This window comes from Hemiscyllium ocellatum, chromosome 13, assembly GCF_020745735.1.
Source record: "Hemiscyllium ocellatum isolate sHemOce1 chromosome 13, sHemOce1.pat.X.cur, whole genome shotgun sequence".
Taxonomy (NCBI): Eukaryota; Metazoa; Chordata; class Chondrichthyes; order Orectolobiformes; family Hemiscylliidae; genus Hemiscyllium; species Hemiscyllium ocellatum.
Genome location: NC_083413.1, coordinates 6,582,091 through 6,609,222, shown reverse-complemented (window position 1 = coordinate 6,609,222; position 27,132 = coordinate 6,582,091). Strand labels below are relative to the sequence as shown.

The window sequence follows — 27,132 nt, the reverse complement described above, 5'->3', positions numbered from 1 at the left end:
GAAGACAAGCTCATGTACCATATGGCGAGTGAAACTTTGATGACATAATAATAAAGTACAGCCAAACTTAACAACAACAGAACAGGTGCTTCCTGGTAGCACCTGGAGACCTTTATGGGATATGGACAAGGTCAGCATTTGTTACCTATCTAATTGGCTTTGAACTGAGCATCTTGATAGGGCCATTTCAGAGGGTAGTAAAGAGTTAATCATGCTCTTATGGGACTGAAGTCACAAAAACGAAAGATCGGGTGAGGATGGTAGATTTCCCTCCCTAAAGGACAACAGTTAACCAACAATCAATGATTGCTTAATAATCTTTCCCTATACAAATTCCACCAGCTGCTATGGTAGGATTTGAATCCACATCCCCAGAACATTAGCCAGGGCCTCTGAAATATCAGAACAGTCAAGAGACAACTGTTCCACTATCTCTCCAAGGAAGTCAAACTGTACTAGCAGCAATAGATTTTCTTGGCAATATTAAGGAGATTTTTATTAGCAATATTCACAGAACACCTTGATTCATGTCCAGCATGTTGGGGTCACTACTGAAGATCATCTTTCACTGTGGTTCTTTAAGTATATTAAAGGAAAAAGAATAACTAGAGAGAGGATAGGATCCCTCCCAGGACCAAAGCAGACATGTATGAGTAGAACTGCAGGAGATGGACGAGGTCCTCAATGAATATTTTTCCTCCATGTTTACTGTGGAGAAAGACAAGAAAACTTGAGAACTTGGGGAAAGTTAGTGGTCATAACTTGGGAACAAATTATATCACAGTAGAGGAGGTGTTGGATGTATCAGTATGCATGAAGGTGGATTAATCTCCTGGTCCTGACCAGATATATCCAAGAACACTGCTAGAGGCTAGAGAAAAAATTGCAGGATCTTTGGCTGATATTTTTGTATCATCGTTAGCCCGGGTGAGGCCACAGAAGTCTGGAGGTAGCCAATGTTGTGCCCTTTTTCAATAAGGGCTACTAAGAAAACCCTGGGAACTATAGACCAGTAAGCCTAACATTTGTGGTGGGTAAGTTCCTCGAGAAAATTCTGAGAGATAAGATATACATGCATTTGGAAAAACAGGAGAAAGTGAGGACTGCAGGTGCTGGAGATAAGAGTCAAAGAGTATGGTGCTGGAAAAGCACAGCCGGTCAGGCAGCAATCGAGGAGCAGGAGAGTCGACGTTTCGGATTCCCACGTGGTCAACGATGCCCTCCAGTGCATCTCCTCCACTTCCCACACCTCCGCCCTTGAATATCACCCCATCAATTGCAACAAGGATAGAAACCCCCCGGACCTCACCTTCCAAACCCTATCAAACTCCAGATACACCACATCATCCTCCACCATTTCCACCACCTACAAACAGACTCCACCACCAGAGATATATTTCTCTCCCCACCCATACCTGCATTCCGCAGAAACCATTCCTCCAGTTCCACGACCCCACCAACTCACCCTACCCTCCTGGCACCTTCCCCTGATATCGTGAGAAATGCAAAACCTGCACCAACACCTCCCCCTTCACCTCCATCCAAGATCCCAAAGGTTCCTTCCGAATACAACAGAAATTTACCTGTATTCTGAGAAGAGTAACAAGAAGATGAAAGCCAACACAGTATCAGGTGGTCGCAACAAAATTCGGAAAACACCTGACAAGACAGCTTTCAGCATCTTGCCACCAAAACCATTCAGGTAGGTCGAATATTTGAGTCACATGAATTTATAATGAACTTTTCATGAATGGCTGAATATCTTATGGGCGGCACAGTGGCACAGTGGTTAGCACTGCTGCCTCACAGCGCCTGAGACCCGGGTTCAATTCCCGACTCAGGCGACTGACTGTGTGGAGTTTGCACGTTCTCCCCGTGTCTGCGTGGGTTTCCTCCGGGCGCTCCGGTTTCCTCCCACAGTCCAAAGATGTGCGGGTCAGTTGAATTGGCCATGTTAAATTGCCTGTAGTGTTAGGTAAGGGGTAAATGTAGGGGTATGGGTGGGTTGCGCTTCGGCGGGTCGGTGTGGGCTTGTTGGGCCGAAGGGCCTGTTTCCACACTGTAAGTAATCTAATCTAATCTTTCTGAAACAACCCAGTTACAACCAATTCTAATTATTAATCTCCATGATTTGAAATACATACAGGACAAATAATGGAATCAAGACTATCCAATTGATCCCACTGCATTAGATCCCAGCTATGTCATTGGTAAAAAATTTAAAATGTTGAGAACCTAGCACAGACTCTTTATAGGGCACCACTCTTCACACCCTGCTAATCTGAAAAAAAAGACCGATTTAGATATACATTGGTTGGCTGGCAGAAAACAACCTTCTATCCAGGCTGCTATATCACTCTGTACAATATGAGCTCCTGATATGGGCTGTGTGCTGGCAGGTGGGACTAGATTGGATGGGATATCTGGTCGGCATGGCTGGGTTGGACCGAAGGATCTATTTCCATGCTGTACTTCTCTATGACTATGACTCCCTCACACGTCATCTACTGCATCCATTGCACCAAAGTGGTCTCCTCTACATTGGGGAGACAACTTGCAAATGGTTTCTGAGAACATTTCTGGGACACTCTCACCAACCAACCCTACCATCCTGTGGCTGAACACTTCAATTCCCCTTCTCACTCCGCCAAGGGCATGCAAGTCCTAGGTCTCCTCCATCACCAAACAGTAACCACCGAACGCCTGGAGGAAGAACACCTCATTTTCTGCCTTGGGACCCTCAACACATGGGATCAATGTGATTTCACCAGGTTCTCCATTCCCCTTCCCCCACCTTACACAAGTCCCAACCTTCCAACTTGGCATCACCCTCTTGAATGTCCATCTTCCTTCCCATCTATGTGCTCCCCCCTCCTCTCTGACTATCACGTTCACCCCCACGTTCATCTACCTGTCACATTCCCAGCTACCTGCCACCCACCCAGCCCCACCCCCTCCCATTTATCTCTCAGCCCTTGGCCCAGAAGCCTCATTCCTGATAATGCCCAAAACATTGACTCTCCTGCTCCTTGGATGCTGCCTGACCAGCTGTGCCTTTCTGCGCCACACTCTTTAATTTGGAAAGACAGGGTTTGATTAGGAGCAGTCAGCATGGCTTTGTGCATGGGAGATCATGCTTCACAAATTTGTTATAGAGTTCTTTGACGAAGTGACCAGGAAGGTTGACGAGGACAGAGTGGTAGATAGACATAGTCCATATGGATTTCAGTAGGGCCTTTGATAAGGTTCCACAGGGTAGGCTGTTCTGGAAAGTTAGATCGGAATGAATCCAGGGACAGCTGGTAAATTGTAGACACAATTGGCTTGATGATAGGAAGCACAGGGTAGTAGTGGAAGGATACTTGTCAGACTAGAAGTCTGTGACTAGCAGACTGCCTCAAGGGTCATTACTGTTTGTTGTCTATATCAATGATTTGGATGAGAATAGACAAAGCATGATTAGTAAGTTTGCAAATGACACTAAAATAGGCAGTATTGTGGACAGTAAGGAAGGTCGTCAGAAATTGCAGCAGGTCCTTGATCAGCTGGGGAAGTGGGCAGAAAAATGGCAAATGGAGTTTAATATAGGTAAGTTTGAGGTCTTTGCATTTTGGAAAGTCAAATCAAGGTAGGAGTTTCATGGTGAATGGTAGGGCATTAGGGAGTGTAGTGGAACAGAGGAATCTTGGAATTCAGGTGCATGGTTCTTGGAAAGTGGAGTCACAGATAGACAGGACAATGAAGTCGGCTTTTGGCATACTGATCTTCATCAGTTAGGGCACCAAGTATCGAAGTTTGGAAGTTATGCTGCAGTTGTACAGGAGGCTGGTGAGGTCACACTTGGAGAATTGTTGATGTGCAGATGCTGCTGTTGGATTGGAGTGGACAAAGTTAAAAAACACACATCACCAGGTCATTGTCCAACAGATTTATTTGGAAGTACACTTTCGGAGCACTGCCCCTTCATCGTAGCTACCTGACGAAGGAACAGCGCTTCAAAAGAAACCTGTTGGACTATAACCTGGTGTTGTGTGATTTTTAACTTAGAGAATTGTGTTCAGTTTTGGTTAAAAAGTGAAGTCTGCAGATGCTGGAGATCAGAGCTGAAAATGTGTTGCTGGTTAAAGCACAGCAAGTCAGGCAGCATCCAAGGAACAGGAAATTCGACGTTTCGGGCCAGAGCCCTTCATCAGGAAAGTTTTGGTTACCTTGTTATAGGAAGAATATTATTAAGCTGGAAAGAGTGTAGACGAAATTTACAAGAATATTGCCAGGACTCAACGGTCTGTGTTATAGGGAGAGGTTGGTCAAGCTCGCACGTTTTCTTAAGAGCGTAGAGCCTGAGGGAGGAGCTCTTATAGCAGGATAAGTGGATAGGGTAAGTGCACTCAGCCTTCTTCCCAGTGTTGAAGAATCGTGGACTAGAGACCATCAGTTTAAGGTTAGAGGGGAAAGAATAAAAGGGAACCTGAGGGGCAACTTTTTTTTTTAACATACTGAGGGTGGTATGCCCATGGAATGAGCTGCCAGCAGAAGTTGTTGAGGCTGGTACATTAACAACATTTATGGACAAATACATGGATAGGTGGGGTTTAGAGGGATATGGGCCAAGTGCAGGGAGATGGTGTTAGCAGAGGTGGACATTTTGTCAGCATGGACTAGTTTGGGCCAAAGGGCCTGTCTCTGTGCTGTAGGATTCTATGACTGTGTGCCAAAAATGGAGGGGGAGAGGCAGTGAAATAAGCAATCTCTCTAAGCAGATAATAGAACTGAGCGCAGCTGTTAAAATTGGATTAAAAAATGCAGCGAGAATTGAAGCATCATAATGGACAGCAGGTGCTGGGGAGGCACAAATGATCAAGAAAAAAACATAAAAGGTGCATAAGCACAATCGATAAGATAAACACAGGATGCAAAAGTTACTGAAAGAGAAAAATATGAGAAAAAATACAGATGAAGTCAAGAAAAAGTATGAAGAAGCAGACTTTAAATGGAGGTGTTAAATTCATGGTGCAACAGGTCATTGGTTAACTGTTAAGCCATTGTGCTCTCTGTCATATGCCTGCAAGAACACAGTAGTATCAGTTTTGACTGCACAGTAGGGAAACTAAATAAAGATTTTGTGCTTCCTTGCACTAGGACTAATAGTATGAAATTTTCTGATGTGTTAATAATTTTCTTCATTTGCTTGTGGTCAGCTTCCTTGATTTTTTCCTTTGAATGATCCAGGCAAAATACAGACAAAGAGTCAGAGTTTTGACACAGTAGGGAATATGGAGCCCAGATTTAATAAATCACGTTAGAGATAATAGTTGAGGGATAGGAGAAGGGAAAAGTATATCCATTTATATATGAGTCCACACAATTATCCTGTGTTTGTTATATATTTGTTGATTTCACTATGATTGAATGTTAATGCTGACATTTTGGGTATTTTACATCACTTCTCTCTAACATTTGTACCTAAATTCCACCTCCACGAGACTCAGTTCCTTCAAATCTGCGCTGAGTTCAAAAGCTCTTAGTATAGGATCCTCCTCTGTAAGCATGATCAACGATGGACTAGACAGGCAGCGGTAGATATCAAGACGGAACCTACAAAAAAAAATTCTGTACTTCACTGCATTCTGCATATTGTTTATTCTCAAACATTATTCCAATTTTGAACATCTGATATTTACAGCTTCTTGAGAGTTTGTCACTTGCAAAGTATTTTTCACAATGCCAATAGTTGGCAAATACTGTATATAATTATCATGCAGGTTCAATTAGAGTCATAAAGATGTACAGCACAGAAACAGACCTTTCAGTCCAACTCGTCCATGCCAACCAGATATCCTAAATTAATCTAGTCCCATTTGCCAGCACTTAGTTCATTATCCCTCTAAATCCTGTCTATTCACCCAGATGCCTTTTAAATGCTGTAATTGTACCAGCCTCCACCACTTCCTCTGGGAAACTCATTCCATACGAACACCATCCTTTGTATGAAGTCATTGCCCCTTAGGTCTCTTTTAAATCTTTCCACTCTAACCCTGAACAATGCCCCCGAGTTTTAGACTCCCCCAACCCAGCGAAAAGACCTTGTCTATTTACCCTATCTATGCCCCTCATGATTTTATAAGGTTACTCCTCAGCCTTGATCACTGCCAGGAACACAGCCCTAGTCTATTCATGATGTGGAAGTGCTGGTATTAGACTGGGGTGGACCAAGTTTAAAAAAAATCACACAACACCAGGTTATAGTCTAACAGGATTATTTGGAGGTACAAACTTTCGGAGCGCAGCTCCTTAATCAGGGAACTAGTGGTGCAGGATCATAGAACACAGATATTGTAATAAAAGATCAAAGTGCCATACAACTGATCTGATGTATGAACAAGCCTAAGTTGTTGTTAAGTCTTTAAACACTTAGAAAGGGGAGGCAGGTTTAAATTCATTAATATGTAAATCGCGGAACTCTTTTTAAGTCACAGTCCTGAGACAAAGGTTTTATAAAAGAAAGGTGACATCTCAGCTCAGACTATGCATGAAAGGGTAAGGCTAGAGTCTGTATCCCAACCTTCAGTCAGACTGGCTCTAATTCCAAAGCAGGAATTTATTGAACAGACGATGCTCAACTCATCGATCGCCAGTTCCGACGTGCCACAGCGAGAAACCGTATTGACCATCACAGGAGACAGACAGAATATGACTGATAGGATACTCTTTGTTGTCCAGTATTTCCTGGGAGCGGAGAAACAACGCCATGTTCTTTGTCACATGAACTGACTGCCTACTGATTGTGTACATTTTGAACAAAATAGAATGTATCTACAAATACAAATTTACCCCAGACTTGTGTGTGTGTGTGTGTGTGTGTACATACGTACCCATATGTGTGAGGGAGAGAGAGAGAGAAAGTGTGTGATTGCGCATGTAAGAGTGCATGCGCGTATGCTTGACAGTGCGTGCATACGAGTGTGATGGAGTATATGCTTGAGGGGTTGCGTGTGAGTGCATGTACGTGTCTGAGAGAGAGCATGTGTATGAGAGGCTCTGGGAGAGTGTGAGAGTGTGATCACGTATGTATGAGTGTGTATAAGTGCTTGTGTGAGAGTGTACAGTGTGGAGGGGTCACTTGTAGTGTGACATGAACCCAAGATCCCAGTTGAGGCCATTCTCATGAGTACTGAACATGACTATCAACATCTGCTCAGCCACTCTACATTTTTGTGTATAACCAAAGTCCATCTTGGAGGACGGTCACCAGAAGATCCAAAGCCAAATGTCCCTGACCGCTGAAGTGTTCCATGACTGGGAGGTAACATCCTTGTCAAGGCGACTGTTGCACCATGTCCACTCATCCGTTGTCGTAGCATTTGCTTGGTCCTGCCAATATACCATGACTTGGGGCATCCTTGGCTGCAGGACATACAACGTTGGCTGAGTCGTGAGTACCTGCTGCACTCGTAGAGGGTGGTGTCCCCATGTGTAATGGTAGTATCCATGTCAACACTCTGACATGTCTTACAGTGGTTGCTATGACAGTGTTGTATGGTGCTGTGATCAATGTTGTCCTGAAAGCTGGGCATTTTGCTGCGAACAATGATTTGTTTACGGTTTGGTGGTTGTGTAAAAGCGAGAAGTGGAGGTGTAGGGAAGATCTTGGCGAGTGCTCATCCTCATTGATAATGCAAAGACCATGGCATCATTTCTCTGCTCCCAATACTGGACAACGAAGGGTATCCTATTGGTTGTATCCTCTGTCTGTCTCCTGAGGTGGTCACAATGGTTTCTCACTGTGGCATGTCGGAACTGGTGATCGATGAGTTGAGCATCGTTTGTTCAATCCACTGCATTAGCTGTATGACATTAAGATCTTTTATTGTATCCTATGATCCAGCCCCACTAGCTACCTGATGAAGGAGCAGCACTCTGAAAGCTTGTACCTCCAAATAAACCTGTTGGGACTGTAATCTGGTATTGTGTGATTTTTTTAAACTTTGTCCAGCCTATTCAACCTCTCCCTATAATTCAAATCCTCCAACCCTGGCAACATCCTTGTAAATCTTTTCTGAATCCTTTAGTTTTACAACATCCTTCCTATAGTAGGGAGTCCAGAATTGCACACAATATTCCAACAGTGGCCTAACCAATGTCCTGTACAGCTGCAACATGACCTCCCAACTCCTACACTCAATACTCTGACCAATAAAGGAAAGCACACTAAATGCCTCCTTCACCATCCTATCTACCTGAGACCTCGCTTTCAAGGAACTATGAACCTGCACTCCAAGGTCTTTTTATTCAGCAACAGTCCCCAGGACCATAATATTAAGTGTATAAGTTCGATCCTGATTTGTCTTTCCAAAATGCAGCACCTGACATTTATCTAAATTAAACTCCTCGGCCCATTGACCCATCTGATCATGATCCCATTGTACTCTGAGGTAACTTTCTTCACTGTCCACAGTTCTATTTTAAGACTTGGAATAGTAGATAAATTATTAACATTCAGCACTGTGATCATACGCAGTAAACCTGGATAACTTTGATAAATGGCAATTTACATTTACACCACACAATGCCAGGCAATGACCACCTCAAAGACAGAATCCAAATCTCCTATATCCCTTGACATTCGATGGTGTAGCCATCACCAAATCCCCCAATACCAACATCCTGGTGGATCTTGGTATTGACCAGAAATTGAAATGGAGCAAGACAGGAGCAGGTCAGAGACTTGGAATTCTCTCCTGCAAGTCACCTCCTGACTCCCCAAAGCATGTCCACCATCTACAAGGCACAAGGCAGGAACTTGCCTGGATGGGTACTACTGCAACAATATTAAAGAAGTTTGATTCCATTTAGGACAAAGCAGCCCACTTCATTGACACCACATCTACAAACATTCACTCCCTCCACCCACACTCAATGGCAGCCATGTGTGCCATTTTCAAGATGCACAGCAGAAATTCAGCAAGATTTCATCGACAGCACCTTTCAAATCCACAACCACTACCACCTAGAGGTTCAGGGGCAGCAGATTGATTCAGGAACAGATTGATTGCAAGTTCCTCTCTCAGACATACGGCATCCAACTGGGAGCCATACCACTATTCTTTCAATGTCACTGGGTCAACATCTTCAAATTCTTTTGCTAACAGCATGGTATACATCCTTATATCTCAAGAACTGCAGTAGCTCAAGGATTTAACTCACCACCCCTTGCTCCAGGGCAATTAGGAATGGGAAATAAATTCTGGCTTGGCCAGAAATGCCCACATCCCATGAACAGACCTTTACAAACTTAACTACATATCGGGCCCGATTTTCCAGATTTTTCAAATCCAAGTGGTCTAATGCTGAACAGATTGCAATCTGGTCAAGTATTCTGTCTTAATATCTTCTTTTCCCTCTCTGTGCAGAAACAAACTTTGGAGATTCTAGCTGACTATACTGATCCACACATTATGGTTTATTCCTACACTATTAGACAACATTTTGTTTGAAATACTGGTCTCCACATCTAGCAGAACCTCAGTGAAGCCCTCTACACAAATGCCTTTATGAAATCATGTGCTTAATCTTCCACAATGAAACTTTGAAAGTCAAATGCAGTTTTCACAATTCAAAGACACCTCATGAAAGACAAATGAAGAAGATCCCTAGCTTCAATTTCCCACAATGCTTTGACTTCAACACAGGGGCATGATTAAGAAGTTTGCAGCTGATACTAAAATTGGTAAAAACTGGTCCCACACCATTCTGACTTGGAAAAATATTGCCATTCCTTCACATTGCTGGGTCAGAACCCTGGAATTCACTCCCTAATAGCACTGTGGGTCTACCTAAAGCACGTGAATTCCAGTGGTTCCAGTGATTGTAGTTCACCACTAACTTCTCAAGGACAACCAGGGATGGGCAATAAATGCTAGCCAGTACCAAAGCCCATGTCCCAGAAAATCACAGAAATTGAGAATTTTAGCTATGAGGTCATGTGGGATAGGCTGGAGTCGTTTTCTTTGAATAGAGGAGGCTGAAAGGAAATCTGACTGCGGATTACATTATTGAATGTCAGCCCTATCCACAATCATAGTTACATGATTCGCCAGAACACTGGCCCCAGCATTTTCTAAATGAAGGGGTCTAGATTAGAGTGGTGCTGGAAAAGCACAGCAGGTCAGGCAGCATCCGAGGAGCAGGAAAATCGACATTTCGGGCAAAAGCCCTTCACCAGGAATAGAGGCAGGGTGCCTGCAAAAAACAGTATCCCCTCGCTATACTTTTCCCAATTAATACTATATTTTTCTTTTCTTTTTCTGTGCAGCATCGGAGGCTGAGGGGTGACCTTATAGAGGTTTACAAAATTATGAAGGGCGTGGATAGGATAAATAGACTAAGTCTTTTCCGGGGTCGGGGAGTCCAGAACTAGAGAGCATAGGTTTAGGGTGAGAGGGGAAAGATAGAAAAGAGACCTAAGGGGCAACTTCTTCACACAGAGGGTGGTACGTGTATGAAAGGATGTGGTGGTGGCTGGTACAATTGCAACATTTAAGAGGCATTTGGATGGGTATATGAATAGGAAGGGTTTGGAGGAATATGGGTCAGGCGCTGGCAGGTGGGACTAGATTGGGTTGGGATATTTGATCAGCATGGACGGGTTGGACCGAAGGATCTGTTTCCAAGCTGTACATCCCCATGACTGTAACTTAAGATCACCTCTCATTCTTCTAAATACAAATATAGTCACAACCTGTTCAACAATTCCATTCAAGAAAACTCTATTCCACAAAGCTTTTCTGAACTGCTTCCAGTGCAATTTTATCCCTCCCTAAATAAACAGAGCAGAAAGGTTCATTGTACTGAGAATGTGGTCTCATTAACATCCTGTACAGTTTTGAGAAAACTTGCCTACTTTTGTGCTCTATTTCCTTTTTAATAAAAGCCAATATTTCATTTGTCTTTCGAATTATTTGCTCCATCGCAATTCAGTTCCCAAAACATGACATAATCATAGATCACGTGGGAAATCTGCCAATTTCCCTATTCATAGCACTCATTATAGGGGTCAGTTAACTGAACAACTGGTTTGTGATGCAGAGTGAAGACAACAGCGTGGGTTCAATTCCCAGCTGAGGTTACTATGAAGGATTCTCCTTCTCAACCTCTCCCCTCAAGTGAGGCATAGGAACCCTCAAGTTAAACCCCACCAGTATCTCTGCAATGAGAAAGCAGCCCTATGGTCTGATCAGATGTGGCAATATTACTTTTTTCTAACACTCTATTAAGAAAGAATATTACAAACCTCTTCTAATGTACATTAATTCTGTGGCTTTAAAGATGACCTGATTGAGAGCAAACACAAGTTATGAATATAGATCCTTACAATTTGGAAGGACGACATTCAGCCAATCACGCCTGTGCCAGCTCTTTAAAAGAGGATCCAATTACTGCTGCACTTAATGAATATTACTTCACAGCATGTGTACATTCTTGGCAAAGCTCGAATGAGTTGGCGATCCTGAGTCGCCCTTGAACTACTTAAAATCAAATGGTTAAGGTATTCCACAATAATGCAGAATGGGATGGTGACGGCCTAATGGTATTATCACTGCATTGTTAATCCAGAGACCTAGATAATGTTCTGGAGACCCAGGCCTAAATCCCACCATGGCAGATGATGGAATTTGAATTCAATTTTTAAAAATCTATAATTAAGAGTCTAATAATGACCATTAACAATTGTCAGGAAACCCCTATCTGGTTCTCTAATGCCCTTTAGGGAAGGAAACTGTCATCTCACCTGGTCCAGCTTACATGTGACTCCAGACCTACAGCAATATGATTGACTCATAATTTCCCTTTGAACAGTTAGGAAGGGGCAATAAATGCTGGCCTAACTAGTGACTCCTTTATCCCGTGAAGGAAGAAACAAAAATGTTAGATAGGAAGTTTCAGGATTTTGACCCAATGACATGTCAGGAGGATATGCAACTTGGAAGGAAACTTGAAGCTGTTTTATCACCCGTTACTATGTTTGTGAGGTGTTGTCAAGAAGCCTTTGGGAATTGTCTACTCCTTCTCCATATCTCTTTTCATTCTACAAGTATTTATCCAATTATTTTTTTGAAGTGATTACCGATTCTGCCTTTTCCACTTACTCAAGAAGTGCATACTTCAGATTTACTTTTAACTGTGTCCAAATTACTTCTACATACACGTGAAATTTAAAATATATGTATCTAATATAACTGTAACAATTAGAAATCTAAACACAGTCTTTATATCTTAATATGTTTTACTAACCTAGAATGGCGTAGACTATCCTTCTTGTTCTTTGCATTACACAGTGTGCATTCACATCCTACTGCATGTGGTCTTGGTAGTGATAGGTCCTGTTTGAGTAACATGGTCAGGATCTCATAGTTATTACGATGAGCAGCAAGGATAACAGGAGCCACATCCATTGTAGTCGAGTATTCAGGATTCTGAATTCTCTGCATTAATTTCTATTTGGACAAGTTCCAACAAAAGACAGAGAGCAAAATTAATAAAGTGCATAATTGTAAATAAGTACATAACAGTCGAGGATTTATTATGTTTAATGGATTTTGTGATCAACTGAATTGTCTGAAACATAACAAGAACAGGTTAGAAGCCTTGATTAACTTCTTGACAGAGAAAGATTAGAACACTGAGCTTTGAAAGAGTGGAATGCACAACAGGACAGAACTGTAGCTGATGTTTTTAAATGGGAAAATGTTCAATGTCAAACATTTGTATCTGCTTTAATCATAAATGTTGCTGAATAAAGTGCTTGAAAAAATTGCCAATTTACTATCTTGTATTTAATAATCTAAAGATAAGAAAAATCTTTTTAAATAAACTATGTTCAAACATATACACTTTTCATTTTTGTCATAGTTTTTCATCAAGAAATCTCCAATTTATTTGCAAGCACTACTTTCTATCTCTATTAATAATAGTCTTGAGAACTAAAAATGAAGAAGGTAAAAACAATGACCGCAGATGCTGGAAACCAGATTCTGGATTAGTGGTGCTGGAAGAGCACAGCAGTACAGGCAGCATCAGAGGAGCAGTAAAATTCCTGATGAAGGGCTTTTGCCCGAAACATCGATTTTACTGCTCCTTGGATGCTGCCTATACTGCTGTGCTCTTCCAGCACCACTAATCCAGAACCAAAATGAATAAGCAGGCAAGTTTGCAATATATTGTTTAACTATGTGAAACATGCAATCAAAAGATTTCAACCTTTTCAAATCAGTTATTAAAAAATTTCTCATTAATAAAGGTTTTATTTTTAAAATTCTATTTGCAAAAGGCAGTGATTAGCAATTATGTTGATGTCAGAATTCATTTTGGAAAAAGGAGAATCCAACATTTAGGACGCTGCATTTTGCAGCTAGAAGGGCCTTTATTCAACACAGGATCTTCATGCACATTCTTCAGGGCCAGTAGGTAGGTCTCCAGGATGAGTAAATGTGTCAGGCTCAACATGACATTAAAATGGAACGGTATAGCACAGGAATAGGCCCTTCAGCCCACCATGTTTGTGCGAATCATGACAGCACTTTAAATTAATCCCATCTGTCTGCACATGGTCTGTATTCCTTTATTCCCTACCTGCTCATTTGTCTGTCTAAATGTCTCTTAAGCATTGCTAACCACCATCTCCCTGGCAGCTCATTCCAGGCACAGACTACCCTCTGTGTAAAAAAAAGCTTACCTCGCACATCTCCTTTAAATATTCTCCCTCTCACCATAAACCTATGCTTCCTGGTTTTGGATATTTCCACCCTAGGAAAAAGACTCAATCTATCTACCCTATCCATGGCTCTCATAATTTCTCACTTCCATCAGGTCTCCCTTCAGCCTCGGATACTCGAGCAAAAACAAACCAAGTTTGTCCAACCTCTCCTTATAGCTAATATACTCCAATCCAGGCAACATCTTGGTAAACCTCTTTTGCACCTTCTCCAGAGCCTCCACATTCTCCCTAAAGCGAGGTGACCAGACTGCACAGAATACTCCAAATGTAGCATTACTAAAGTCTTATACAGATGCAACATGATTTGCCATCTTGTATACTCAATGCAGTAAAAAGTGAGGTCTGCAGATGCTGGAGATCAGAGCTGAAAATGTGTTGCTGGTTAAAGCACAGCAGGTTAGGCAGCATCCAAGGAACAGGAAATTCGACGTTTCGGGCCAGAGCCCTTCATCAGGAATGACCTCATTCCTGATGAAGGGCTCCGGCCCAAAACGTCGAATTTCCTGTTCCTTGGATGCTGCCTAACCTGCTGTGCTTTAACCAGCAACACATTTTCAGCTCTGATCTCCAGCATCTGCAGACCTCACTTTTTACTCGAAGATTTTAACCTACTGCGAATCCTCTTGCAAGGATGCCTTCCTTGAAGAAGCTCTCTTCCTCCCTCATTCCTGAAGGAGGGCTCTGGCCCGAAACGTCGAATTTCCTGTTCCTTGGATGCTGCCTAACCTGCTGTGCTTTAACCAGCAACACATTTTCAGCTGTATACTCAATGCTCCAACCAATGAAGGCAAACATGCCATATGCTTTCTTTACCAACTTATCAACTTGCTTTGCCACTTTCAGGGTCAAAACTTCCAGTGCAGATCACAAAAGAAACTGTGAAATGATATTTGTGATGTCTAACCATTTTCAATGTTTGAAATGAGCAGATGAAAAGTTAAGTTTCTTGGCAAGTGTAATTCTTTAGATTTTTCTCAGACATACGTGTGCACATAGTTACAACCGCATTTACTTTCGGATAGATATACCATCCACAGTGACGTGATTTTAAAGATAATTTATCTTTAACACCTAAATGAAGTACACAAGGTGCTAATGGGGACTGATAAAGTAGTCATAGAGTGGACGTTTCCTCTTATGGGGCAATCTACAACAACGATCATAGTTTTAGACCAAGTGGAGGTGGGCAGATTTAAAACAGAGATGGGGAGGAATTACTTCTCCCAAAGAACTGTGAATCTGTGAGTTCACTACCCAAGATTGCAGTGGATGCCAGTACACTGAATAAATTTAAGGAAGAGATAGACATATTTTAATTAGTAAGAGTAAGTGAGGACTGCAGATGCTGGAGATCAGAGTCAAAAAATGTGGCGTTGGAAAAGCACAGCAGGTCAGGCAGCATCCGAGAAGCAGGAGGATCAGAAATGTGATGAAGGGCTAATGCCCGAAACGTCGATTTTCCTGCTCCTCCGATGCTGCCTGACCTGCTGTGCTTTACCAGTGCCATATTTTAATTAGTAATGTGTTAAAGGATTATGAGGAACGGACAGGAAAGTCGAGTTAAGAGCAAGATGAGGTCTGCTATGATTGTAATAAATGGTGGAGCAAACACAATGGGCTGAATGGCCTATTCCTGCTCCTAGTTCTGATGTAATTCAACCTATGATAGCACTGCAGGAGCAGACACAATGCAGTTTATGGAAGGGATCTTTCAAACCTCCTTAAAATTAAGATACTGTCACACTTAATAAAGGGTATGTTGGAATGGTCAAAACATAGCATAGGAAAACAATGGTCTGAAGTCACATTCTGAAATTATAACCAACACATATTTTAAGTCAGAATTGTACACATTCATCAAGTTTCTTTGCTTGAAAATGTACAATTAATCTCAGTTTTACAGGAAAATTGGTTAAAAAGCACAAAGGAGTGCTACTAATAAAAAGATACACTTCTTGACAAGGTTTTGTGGAACCTACCAGTATAAGATCTCCCATCGCCAAAGGCAGACTCAAAACACTGCATCACAATCTCCACCACGATTTGGAGATAAATCAAAGAGGCACATTCAAGATCTACTCCAACTGGAACAAGGATGAATCCCCATGCTGTTGGCACCAATCTGATCCTGAATATCTGTCCAGCAATTTCCAAACTGCACACCCCGAGGTGTCCAAGTTGCACTTTTACAAGCATGGAGTCATAGAGATGTACAGCATGGAAACAGACCCTTTGGTTCAACCCATCCATGCCAACCAGATAGTCTAACCCAATCTAGTCCCACCTGCCAGCACCCAGCCCATATCCCTCCAAACCCTTCCCATTCATATACCCATCCAAATGCCTCTTGAATGTTGCAATTGTACCAGCCTCCACCACTTCCTCTGGCAGTTCATTCTGAAGTCTAATCTGAATATTGATTGCAGATGCTCCAATTTTTTTCCTATCATACGGTTTTTCAGGAATAATCTTCCCTTGCCACTTGCCACCAGTGTATGTTGAAAGGATGTGCAGATTGATATTCATTATTGGCATTATTATGAATGTGCCTTCCTTGACTATTAGGTCACAGAGCTTTCGGGAGCCTTGACACTATCCATTGCACCCAAACGCATCTAGCACAAGAAACTCGTACTAAAAAGGATGAATCAATCTACTGCTGGAGTAGCAATTATTGAGTGAGGCAAAGCAGTAATATCATAATTGATTGCACACCTTTTTGAAGCTGTCACTTTGCAGTGAAAGTCCATAAATAGGCTCGGGCTGTTTTCCCTGGAGCATCGGAGGCTAAGAAGTGATCTTACAGAGGTTTATAAAATCATGAGGGGCATGGATAGGGTAAATAGGCAAGGTCTTTTCCGTAGGGTGGGGAGTCCAGAACTAGAGGGCATAGGTTTAGGGGCAGTGGGGAAAGATACATATGAAACTTAAGGGGCAACTTTTTCATGCAGAGGGTAGTGCTTGTGTAGAAAGGGCTACCAGAGGAATTGGTAGAGGCTAGACAATTGCAATATTTAAAAAGCGCGTGGATTGGTATATGAATCGGAATGATTTGGAGGGATATCGGCTGGGTACTGGCGGGTGGGACTAGATTCGATTGGGATATCTGGTTGGCATGGACGAGTTGGACCAAAGGGTCTGTTTCCATGCTGTACATCTCTATGACTCTATAAGATATAGGAACAGAATTAGACCATTTGGCCCATCAAGTTTTCTCTGCCATTTGATCACGGCTGAAATGTTTCTCAACATTGTTACCATAGCTCCAGAGGACCATATGTCTCTTATTAGCCACAAATAGTTAATTAATGCTCAGTTTAACCGGAGGGTCACCACAGCTCAGGCAAGGGACACTGGTACAAGATTTGAACCAAGTATTGGTTTCATTTTGCATTGCAAAACAGCCATTCAGCCAACTGAGCTCAGTGACTCCCCCGCCCCCCTCCCTTAGTCCCTACTAACTCACTGGGACACAGTTACTACCAAACAAATGACACTATATGGAACTGTGGAGTCCCTGTTTATTGAGAAAAAAATGGCTGCACAAGTAATAGAGGCAGTTGTTTTGGAAAAACACCAATGTAGGTTTACTGGTGTAATTAATTGTACAGGACTTCTGTTTAGTCAACATGGCAAGTAGCAGAAACAGTACTTGTTATGTAACTGTCCAAGACCCTGTTTATTCAGCAGAGTAAGGGTTCAAGAGCTAGAGATAGTATTTGTTGTACTAACTGTATAGTGTTGCTGTTCAATCCAAAGGGAAGGATCAATCAATGGTCTGTATTTGCTTGTGTTACACAAAATCGACATTGATTCTTCTGTAAACATCTGGAACTTGAGCCAAATTAAATAAGTCAGATTTTTCCATGAATTCTACCTCATTTTTATTTATGTTGTAATCCACAAGAAAGTGATGTTAAAAAAATTGCCATTTCAGATAAACCTTTTGCTATTTGTTAATTTATTTTCAAGTGCTTTATTAGCCATTTAGTTCACTGCAGTGCAGCCTAAGACAGAGATGAAGGTTTCCCCTTTTAGTTTGAAGCCAGTTTCAAAAACTGGCAAGTGCCATTTCCTTTGACAAGTGATGTTCTTTTTTAGAAGAACTTACTTTTCTACAGTACAGTACACCTTTGACTGAGCACTAACAAATTTAGCAAAAGCTTTTACTTTTCTTTAAAAAAAAAAGTCCGGCAGTCTGCTCTCCCAAATGACACACCACCCTCAATCAAGATGATAAAACAGCAACATCTGCCCATTGAGTTAGACCGAAGGATCTAATTCTGTGTGACTCTATGTCTACATGTACCCCTCTGTTCTTTAAATCGCCATTAAGAAGCTTACAGAAGACCAGTACTCAGACCACTGAAGTGCTGTTTCCTCTCTGCTTCAAGCTTCCACAAAATACCTTGCTGTATCCACCCACTAACTTTGCGTGATTAGTGCACAAGTAAGCCAAACCCCTCTGGATCTTTCACATTTTGAAACAAATTCTAATTTCCATTCATTGTACCAAAAAGTGAATAAACCCATATTTCTGCACATTATATTCCACTCAGTCACCATCTAGCCTAATCACATAACCAAGTCTATACCTCTTTGTAACCTCCCTGAGTCCTCCTCACAGTTTACTCTACCACCCAGCTTTGTATGGTCAACAAACCTGGCTGGAATACATTTTATTGTCTCATCAATGGCAATCACATAAATTATAAGTAATAGATATCAACAGTAATTCTTGTAAAATGCTAAGGGATATCACTTGCCCACCTGCGAGCAACAGAAGGGATGAATCATTTGGCAAAACATGCAATGGAAATTACACAAAGTATATAAGCAATCATAATTCACTAACTGCTATAGTTGGCTTTGATGAACGTCGGGGACGATGATTGAGAAGAATATCAACTGCACCAACAACCTCAGAGTTAATTGCCACAAGCAGAGCATCCGTGGTCTAGAATGAATGAAAAAGTTACTCAACGTTTTAAAATTTATGTTTAAAACAATTACTGTAAAATTTTAGCAACAATAAATATTGGAACCTGGCAGCCATGGTCCAAGAGAAGCTGCAGGATATCCAGATTCTCATTTTCAATGGCAATGGTAACTGCATTTCTCCCCAGAACATCGACACAATTTATATTCAGCTCGCTGAATTTCTCATCGAGCAGCTTTTTGACCATGTAATTATCTCCTGAAGTGTACAAAAGTCACAAATGTTAAGATTTTATATAGTAAAAAAACTCTATATAGCACTAAAATAGGCATTGCCTGGTGGTATAATCGCAAGACTATTAATCCCGGCCCGAGGAAATGTTTTGGCAATCTGGATTCAAATGCTGCCATGACAAACAGTAGAATCTGAATTCAAAAATAATCTGGAGATTAATGATGACCATGAAACCACTAATGATTGCCTGCAGAAAAAAAAACCTCATCTGGTTCACTAATGTCATTTTGGAAAGGAGGTCTGCCATCCTTAACTGGTTTGGCCTTCTCCAGACTCACAGTTGATTGTTAACTGGCTTCTGGGTAATAAATGCTAGTCTAGCCACTGATGCCCACATCCCATGAATGAATTTTTTAAAAACAAAAAATAGGAGACATAGGCCACCCAGCCCTATCAGTCTGCACCACATTCGGTATCAGAAGTCACAATTTCTGACTTCACCTAATGAAGTCAGAATGCTCCAAAGCTTGTGATTTCAAATAAACCTGCTGGACTATAACCTGTGACTTCTGACTTCGCCTACCCCAGTCCAACACCAGCACCTCCCCATCATAGCTACCATTGACACAAACTGATGGGTCAAAGTGGACAGGATCTCCAAAAAGATCATGCATATCAACGACCTCTTCCAACGATGGTCCATCACCTCCAGTTGAACACCGTAACCTCCACATCACATTCAGTACGATTATGGCTGATCATCCAATTCAGTCCAGCTCCTGTCATCTCCCAGTGCATTTTCAATAATTTTGGATGATGTTAAGGGCAGATAATGAGACATAACAGTGCTACAGAGTGGAATATAAAACTGTTATGTTTGAAAACTGCATCTAAAAATTAAAGTAACATTAAAAGGTCACATGACCTGTTCCAAAGTACCCGATTAGCCACTACCTGCATCCACTTATCGCCTTCCCACCTACCTTCCCCCCAGCTCTATTCCCCACCTGTCTATTTATCTCTCAACTCCTTCCCCTCCACATTCCTGAAGAAGAGCTTATGCCCAAAACATCAAAGTTCCTGCTCTTCGGATGCTGCCAGACTTGCTGTGCTTTTCTACCACCATTTTTCGACTCTGACTCTCCAGCATCTGCAGTCCTCACTTTCTCCTGACAGCAAGTCTGGATGAGCTGATTATTGCAGATTAAATGCAGATTGTTTCACTGAGAATAAAGTGCAAGGTGCTTATACTTAAGACTTAGTGGCAGCAACCAGTCTTCACCTGGGGGCATCACAGCAGCTCAGTGGTTAACACTGTTGCCTCACACAGCACCAGTAACCCAAGTTCGATTCCAGCCTCAGACAAGTGTCTATGTGGGGTTTAGACATTCTCCCTGTGCCAATTCTCCCACAATCCAAAAGATGTGCAGGTTAGAGGGACTGGCTGTGCTACATTGTCCATAGTGTCCATGGATGTGCAGGCTAGGTGGATTAGCCATGGGAAATTTTGCGTTATAGGGATAGGGTAATGCTCTTCAGAGGGTAGATGTGGGCTCAATGGGCTGCTTCCATACTGTGGAGATTCTAAGAACAGTGTGCTTCAAATTATCCATTTACCAGCAAGTTTGAAAGGAAGTTGGGGTCCCTGAGATAGCTAATCAGCATCTCTACCTAGATACAAGGCCCATGTGAATCACAGTTCAAGAGTGATCGGCTTTGGCATGGGAAGGGTATTGAGAAAGTCATTGTGACAGTCGGTTCCTGAACTTCCTAAAGCAACACATGCAATCCAGTCTGGCAGGATGGCAGGGAGAGAGATAGAGATAGAGAGAGAAAAGGTAGAAGCCAAAGATGTCCAAGATTCGTAGCTGAAATGTGGGTGGAAACTCATCTCCAGATTGAAATCACCAGCTTTGCTCTGTTAAAACAAAGCTGGAAAATTTACCTAACTAGCGGTAGACAGAGAAGCTCAAGTAGTTCTCTCACCATAAAGGGCAGTTTTGGAGTTAGAAGTTACCAGACTGAGAAACAAAAGGACATAAATCTTCAGAAGATAAGAATCATTCTGTTCTGGTTCTGGGAGAATCAAATGCCTACTTACAGAGTCATAGAGATGTACAGCACAGAAACAGACCCTTTGGTCCAACCTGTCCACACCGACCAGATATCCCAACCCAATCTAAGGTCAGTGTAGCACATATCTGTGAAGTGTGTTTTCTTGGTATGTAAAATATAAAAAGGGGATATTCCACTGCATGATTTAAACTATAAGTTGCATACAAAGATTATATTTTGCTGGAGTGATTTTTATCTTGCTATCAGAACGGTATTAACACATGAAACCTTGTTTTGCCTTGCTTCTAGCTATCAACTGAAAATTTGAACTTCTTTTTAAAAGTTTCCAGTCTCTGGAATTTGAACTAACACATTCCAATTAATGGAATCCTTCATGGATATTCCTTCTTTCAAACATTTTGCCACATCAAAAGGTTTGCAATAAATGCAAGCTGTTGTTAGTTTGCATACATGAAGTTTGAATCTAAATATTGACACCAGCTCCATGACTAACTCATGAGGGACTACAATCCATGGAAGATGGTGACATTTTCAACACTTTATTACAATCCGGTTACGTACAATTAGCTTTACCTTTAAAGAAAAATACAAACTCATTTTAGCCACAAAACTTCACATTCTTAAAAACACAAACTTTATTGGATATTTAACAAATTAAATAAAGGAAGTACAATTCAGTTAACAATCCAGCTTATGCCGAGATATGCTCAACCACTAGTTTACTTCTTACCTCCCCAGAGCATTCTCTTTTATGATACATCACCTAACAAGTTATTTATTTCAATAGGAAACATTCGCAGCCCTTTGAAAACATTTTTTTTAAGTTCCCCTCAGCTCTAGCTATTCTCAGGAAGTAAAACTCCAACATGCCATCTCTCAACTGTAATGCCTCACTCCCTTCTGTTCTGTTCCGGTTACTTTTCGATATTTCCAAGCAAACCTGTTAGCTCATTTTGCTGCCACAAGACTCAGTAAGGGCTATTGTACATACTTCCATTAGTTTCAAAGTTACCAATCTTCAAACTTCTGCTCCCTCACAAACTTCTAACTGAGATTAAGTATCAATATATTCCATGGGATGAACAATGATTTTTTTTGTTTGATTTACAGTGGAGGCCTAGAGAATGGTCATTTATTTTGGCTATTTCTTAGTGAGCCACATAAGGTCTAACTACAGCTATTGAGATTGGATGGTTATGGTGTCCTTTGATATAGCTTCAAAAACAGATGCTGGAAGTCAAGAGTCAATAATATGTTAGCTGGAAAGGTATAGCAGGTCAGGCAGCATCAGAGGAGTAGGAAAGTCAACATTTCGGGTAGAGACCATTCATTGGGACTCAGCTATATCTTTGATTTTTTACAAATTGGGAGTGCCTTTTTAAAAATATTTTCCCTTTCATTTTGTTTTCAATTAGGTAATGCATTGTTTCTTGCCCTCCCTGTCTCCTATTCTGACTTTTAAGTGTCAAAAATATTAGCTGGCCCTTGGATGAAGAATAACACATATTCAGGGATGGAGATTTCAGTTATGCACTTTCATGAGACAAAATACATCAACTCCAGAGCCACAGATGTCTTTGATATATATATAGGTCAGGACATCCATGAGGTACTGGCATCCAGGGTGTAGGAGTTGTCTTATTTCCTTTCCGTCTCTGTGACTGCACTGCTTCATCATTAAAGGGTTTGGATCAAAGCTCGATGCAGTTTGAACGGCTGGTAGGTAACTCTTCCCAGTCACTAATGTCAATGTGGCATTCTTCTAGGAGGGCTTTAGAATAACTTTAGCATTTTCACTGTCCTCCCCAGAACACACTATATTTAAGGTTAAAAATCACACAACACCAGGTTATATTGGAAGCACTAGCTTTTGGAGCACTGCTCTTTCATCAGGTGATTTTGGAGTATAAGATTGTAAGACACAGAATTTATAGCAAAGGTTTACACGTTTAGCAGTGTCTACTATGAGAGAGTTGTATGGAGTTGTCCTGAAAGCCGCGCAGTTTGCTACAAATAATGATCGATTAGATTAGATTAGATTACTTACAGTGTGGAAACAGGCCCTCCGCTCAACAAATCCACACCGACCCATTCCTCTACATTTACCCCTTCACCTGTTTGAGGTTTGGTAGTTCTTTAAAGACGAGCAACAACTGACAATTTCTGAGCACCGTCCTACAACTCATCCGCTTTATCCTCAATTACAATGTCTTCACCTTTGACAACAGGTTCTTCATCCAGACACACGGTTTAACCACAGGGACAAAATTTGCACCCAATATGCCAACATCTTCAGGCACAAGTCTGAACAAGACTTCTTCTCTACGCAGGACCTCCAACCAAAACTATACACCAGGTACATCAATGACATTTTCTTCCTCTGGATCCATGGCGAGGAGTCAATGATAAAATTACAGTGATATCAACAAGTTTCATCCCACCAAACTCACAATGGATTCTACGGTCTCATTTTTGGACACATGTATCCATCAAGGATGGGCACCTCAATACCGCAAACCCACGGATAACCTCAATGCTACACTGCTCCAGCTTCCATCCAAAACATATTAAAACAGCCAGCCCCTATGGACAAGCCCTACGCATACACAGAATCTGTTCATATGAGGAGGATCTTGACATGCACCTGGACGTACTCAGGGGTGTGGTCATAAGAACACAGTACGATGTGCAACTCATTGACTGCCAGTTCTGACGTGCCACAGCGAGGAACCGCAATGACCTCCTCAGGAGACAGACATGTGCTGCAACTAACAGGATACCCTTTGTTGTACGGTACTTCCCAGGAGCCGAAAAACTATGCCATGTTCTTCGCAACCTGCAACACATCATCAATGAGGATGAGCACCTCGCCAAGACCTTCCCCACTCTTCCATTTTTTGCATTTAAACAATGACCAAACCTCAAACAGATCATTTTACGTGGCAAACTATCTCATATGCTGCAGGTAAGGATGCCCTAAGGCACGATACATAGCGGAAACTGAGCAGAGGCTACGGCAATGGATGATTGGGCACCGCACAACAACGAACAGACAGGAGTGTTCTCTCCCAGTTGGAGTGCACTTCAGTGGTCCAGGACATTCGACCTCGGACCTTTGGGTGACCACCCTCCAAGGCGGACTTCAGGACAGGCAGCAGCGATAGCAGAGACTGACAGCTAAGTTCGGGACCCATTGGGATGGCTTCAACAAGTGACCCCATTGCACTCCACCCACACACACACATGTTTTGGGGTGAATTTGTACTTGCACAGTTACATTGTACTTTGCTCATAAATAGTATGAATCCACGTAAGATTCTGTTAATTCATTATTTTACATTAGAATCAGTCTAAACATCATGGCACAGACAGCAGCACAGAGCGGTGCTAATACCCAATACATTATCTGGGCTGACACCAATTGTTAAAGTTCACTTGAGAATGTAACTTTTTAAAAAAAGTTTTGTGATTTACATATGAAAGAAGTGAAACTAACATGGTCATTCTAACAGATGAGAGACTTAAACAATCAAGGTATTTTTCAATGTATAATGTCAGTTACATCACACTGTAAACTTTTGCTATAAATTATGTGTCTTACAATCTTATCCTCTATAACCACCTGATGAAGGTGCAGCCCTCTGAAAGCTAGTGTTTCCAATTAACTGGTGTTGTGTAATTTTTAATTTTGTACACCCTAGTCCAACTTTGGCATCTCCTATCATGACTATATTTAAGAGTTGAGATGCTGCAGGGGAGATACTTTTCAGCCATCCAAACAGAGTATTTATCACAGCTGATTTTCTTTGTATGTTTGTCAAGTTGGCTCTCCCACTGAATCCGGAGAACAAAGTGGAGGCAATGCCTGTATAATCTCTTTAGGGCTGTCATATGTTACTGTTACCCATGTCTCATTGCAGTATAGGAGTAATTATATAGGGTAGACAGTGAAAGACTTTTTCCTAGGATGATGACGTCTGCTTGTAGAAGAGGGCATAAGTACAAATTGAGGGGTGATAGATTTAAGACAGGTGTCAGAGAGTGGTAAGGGTGTGGAATGCCCTACCTGTTAATGTAGTCAACTCAGCCTCATTAGGGAGATTTAAACAATCCTTAGATAAGCACTTGGATGATTTTGGGATAGTGTAGGGGGACGAGATGAGAATAGTTCACAGGTCAGTGCAACATTGAGAGCCAAAGGGCCTGTTCTGCGCTGTATCGTTCTATGTTCTATGAGTACTGTTACATTAGATTAGACTTACAGTGTGGAAACAGGCCCTTCGGCCCAACAAGTCCACACCGACCCGCCGAAGCGAAACCCACCCATACCCCTACATTTACCCCTTACCTAACACTACGGGGAATTTAGCATGGCCAATTCACCTGACCCGCACATCTTTGGACTGTGGGATTGACCACTTGAGCTTTTGTTGACCCAGAAAGAATGTTTTTGTCAAAAGCTCAATGCAATAGTTTGTAAAAGGCAGGTGATCTAGTGTTGGAGCCCATGGTTAATTTTGAGCGAGGTAGCTAGCAAGGCATAGGAAGATTGCAACATATTCTCTTTCAATATAAATGTGAGGACGAAGTTTTGATTGACCAGGACTGGGCTGATATGATTCCAACGGTTTTGAGTTGGTGATTTGAAACAGACACTTTAAAAAATCTGAACTAGTGTCAAGAATGGCTGTGTAATAGCCCTCATATGATTGAGGGCTGGTGTGCGCGTGTGTGTGTGTGTGCGCGCGCGCGTGTGTGCGCGCGTGTGCGCACACAGCAGACTGTAAATACCCTGACTTAAATACAGGCAAAGGGTTTCCAGTAGATAAGTTAAGACATGTGACTTCCAAGCATCCTAATGACGTTTTCAAGTTCAGAAACCACTCATTTCTTATCAAATGAACCAATATCCACAATCCTTTCAATATATTCTCAAAACGTTGGCAGTTTACAATGTCTTAACATTTTATTAATAAATTTACTATTCATTTTGTGAATGATATTTTATCTAATAGGAATAGGCCATTCAATCCACAATTGCTGCTTCTAATTATTGAAGTCTGCATTCAGCACTAATTTTATTCAAGCACCACCTTTAATTCCTGCGCATTTTCCAAGTCACACTTTGCAGGAAAAAAAGTACCCTTTTACCAGGAGTCATGTTAGGGACAAGGGCTAACACCTATAAATAAATGAACAACTAAATAGTTAAAGTAATGAGTTACTGGTAGGAATAAAGAGCTCGTTGTACCAGAATGACTAAGCCGTGCGTGAGTGAGAGACAGAGAGAGAGAGAGAGAGAGAGAGAGAAAGCAAAAAAGAAAAAGCTACTTAGCTTATTATCTTTTTTTTTGAGCTAACTCTATTGGCACACGGGAGGCTGCTGAGCAAGGTGAGGGCCCATGGTGTTCGAGGTGAGCTACTGGAATGGATTGAGGATTGGCTGTCTGACAGAAGGCAGAGAGTTGGGATAAAAGGTTCTTTTTCGGAATGGCAGCCGGTGACGAGCGGTGTCCCACAGGGTTCAGTGTTGGGGCCACAGTTGTTCGCGTTATATATTAATGATTTGGATGAAGGGACTGGGGGCATTCTAGCGAAGTTTGCAGATGATACAAAGTTAGGTGGACAGGCAGGTAGTACTGAGGAAGTGGGGAAGCTGCAGAAGGATCTAGACAGTTTGGGAGAGTGGTCCAGGAAATGGCTGATGGAATTCAACGTGAGCAAATGCGAGGTCTTGCACTTTGGCAAAAAGAATAAAAGCATAGACTACTTTCTAAATGGTGAGAAAATTCGTAAAGCCAAAGTACAATGGGATCTGGGAGTGATAGTCGAGGATTTTCTAAAGGTAAACATGCAAGTTGAGTCCGTGATTAAGAAAGCGAATGCAACGTTGTCACTTATCTCAAGAGGGTTGGAATATAAAAGCCGCGATGTGCTACTGAGACTTTATAAAGCTCTGGTTAGGCCCCATTTGGAGTACTGTGTCCAGTTTTGGTCCCCACACCTCAGGAAGGACATACTGGCACTGGAACGTGTCCAGCGGAGATTCAGACGGATGATCCCTGGAATGGTAGGTCTAACATATGAGGAATGGCTGAGGATCCTGGGA

The 27,132-nt window shown here is 41.8% G+C and overlaps 1 protein-coding gene across 2 annotated transcripts in view; it reads right to left on the bottom strand.

Moving 5' to 3' along the window:
* The window catches only part of trpc1 (transient receptor potential cation channel, subfamily C, member 1), a 93,073-nt gene that overhangs the window by 60,565 nt on the left and 5,376 nt on the right, over positions 1-27,132 (bottom strand). For both annotated transcript variants that reach the window (XM_060834512.1, XM_060834513.1), the window contains exons 2-5: positions 18,820-18,971; positions 18,630-18,731; positions 12,292-12,494; positions 5,464-5,595 (exon numbers count right to left, since the gene is read on the bottom strand). In XM_060834512.1, coding sequence (XP_060690495.1) covers positions 5,464-5,595; positions 12,292-12,494; positions 18,630-18,731; positions 18,820-18,971 — 589 coding nt within the window. The remainder of the gene's footprint in view (positions 1-5,463; positions 5,596-12,291; positions 12,495-18,629; positions 18,732-18,819; positions 18,972-27,132) is intronic.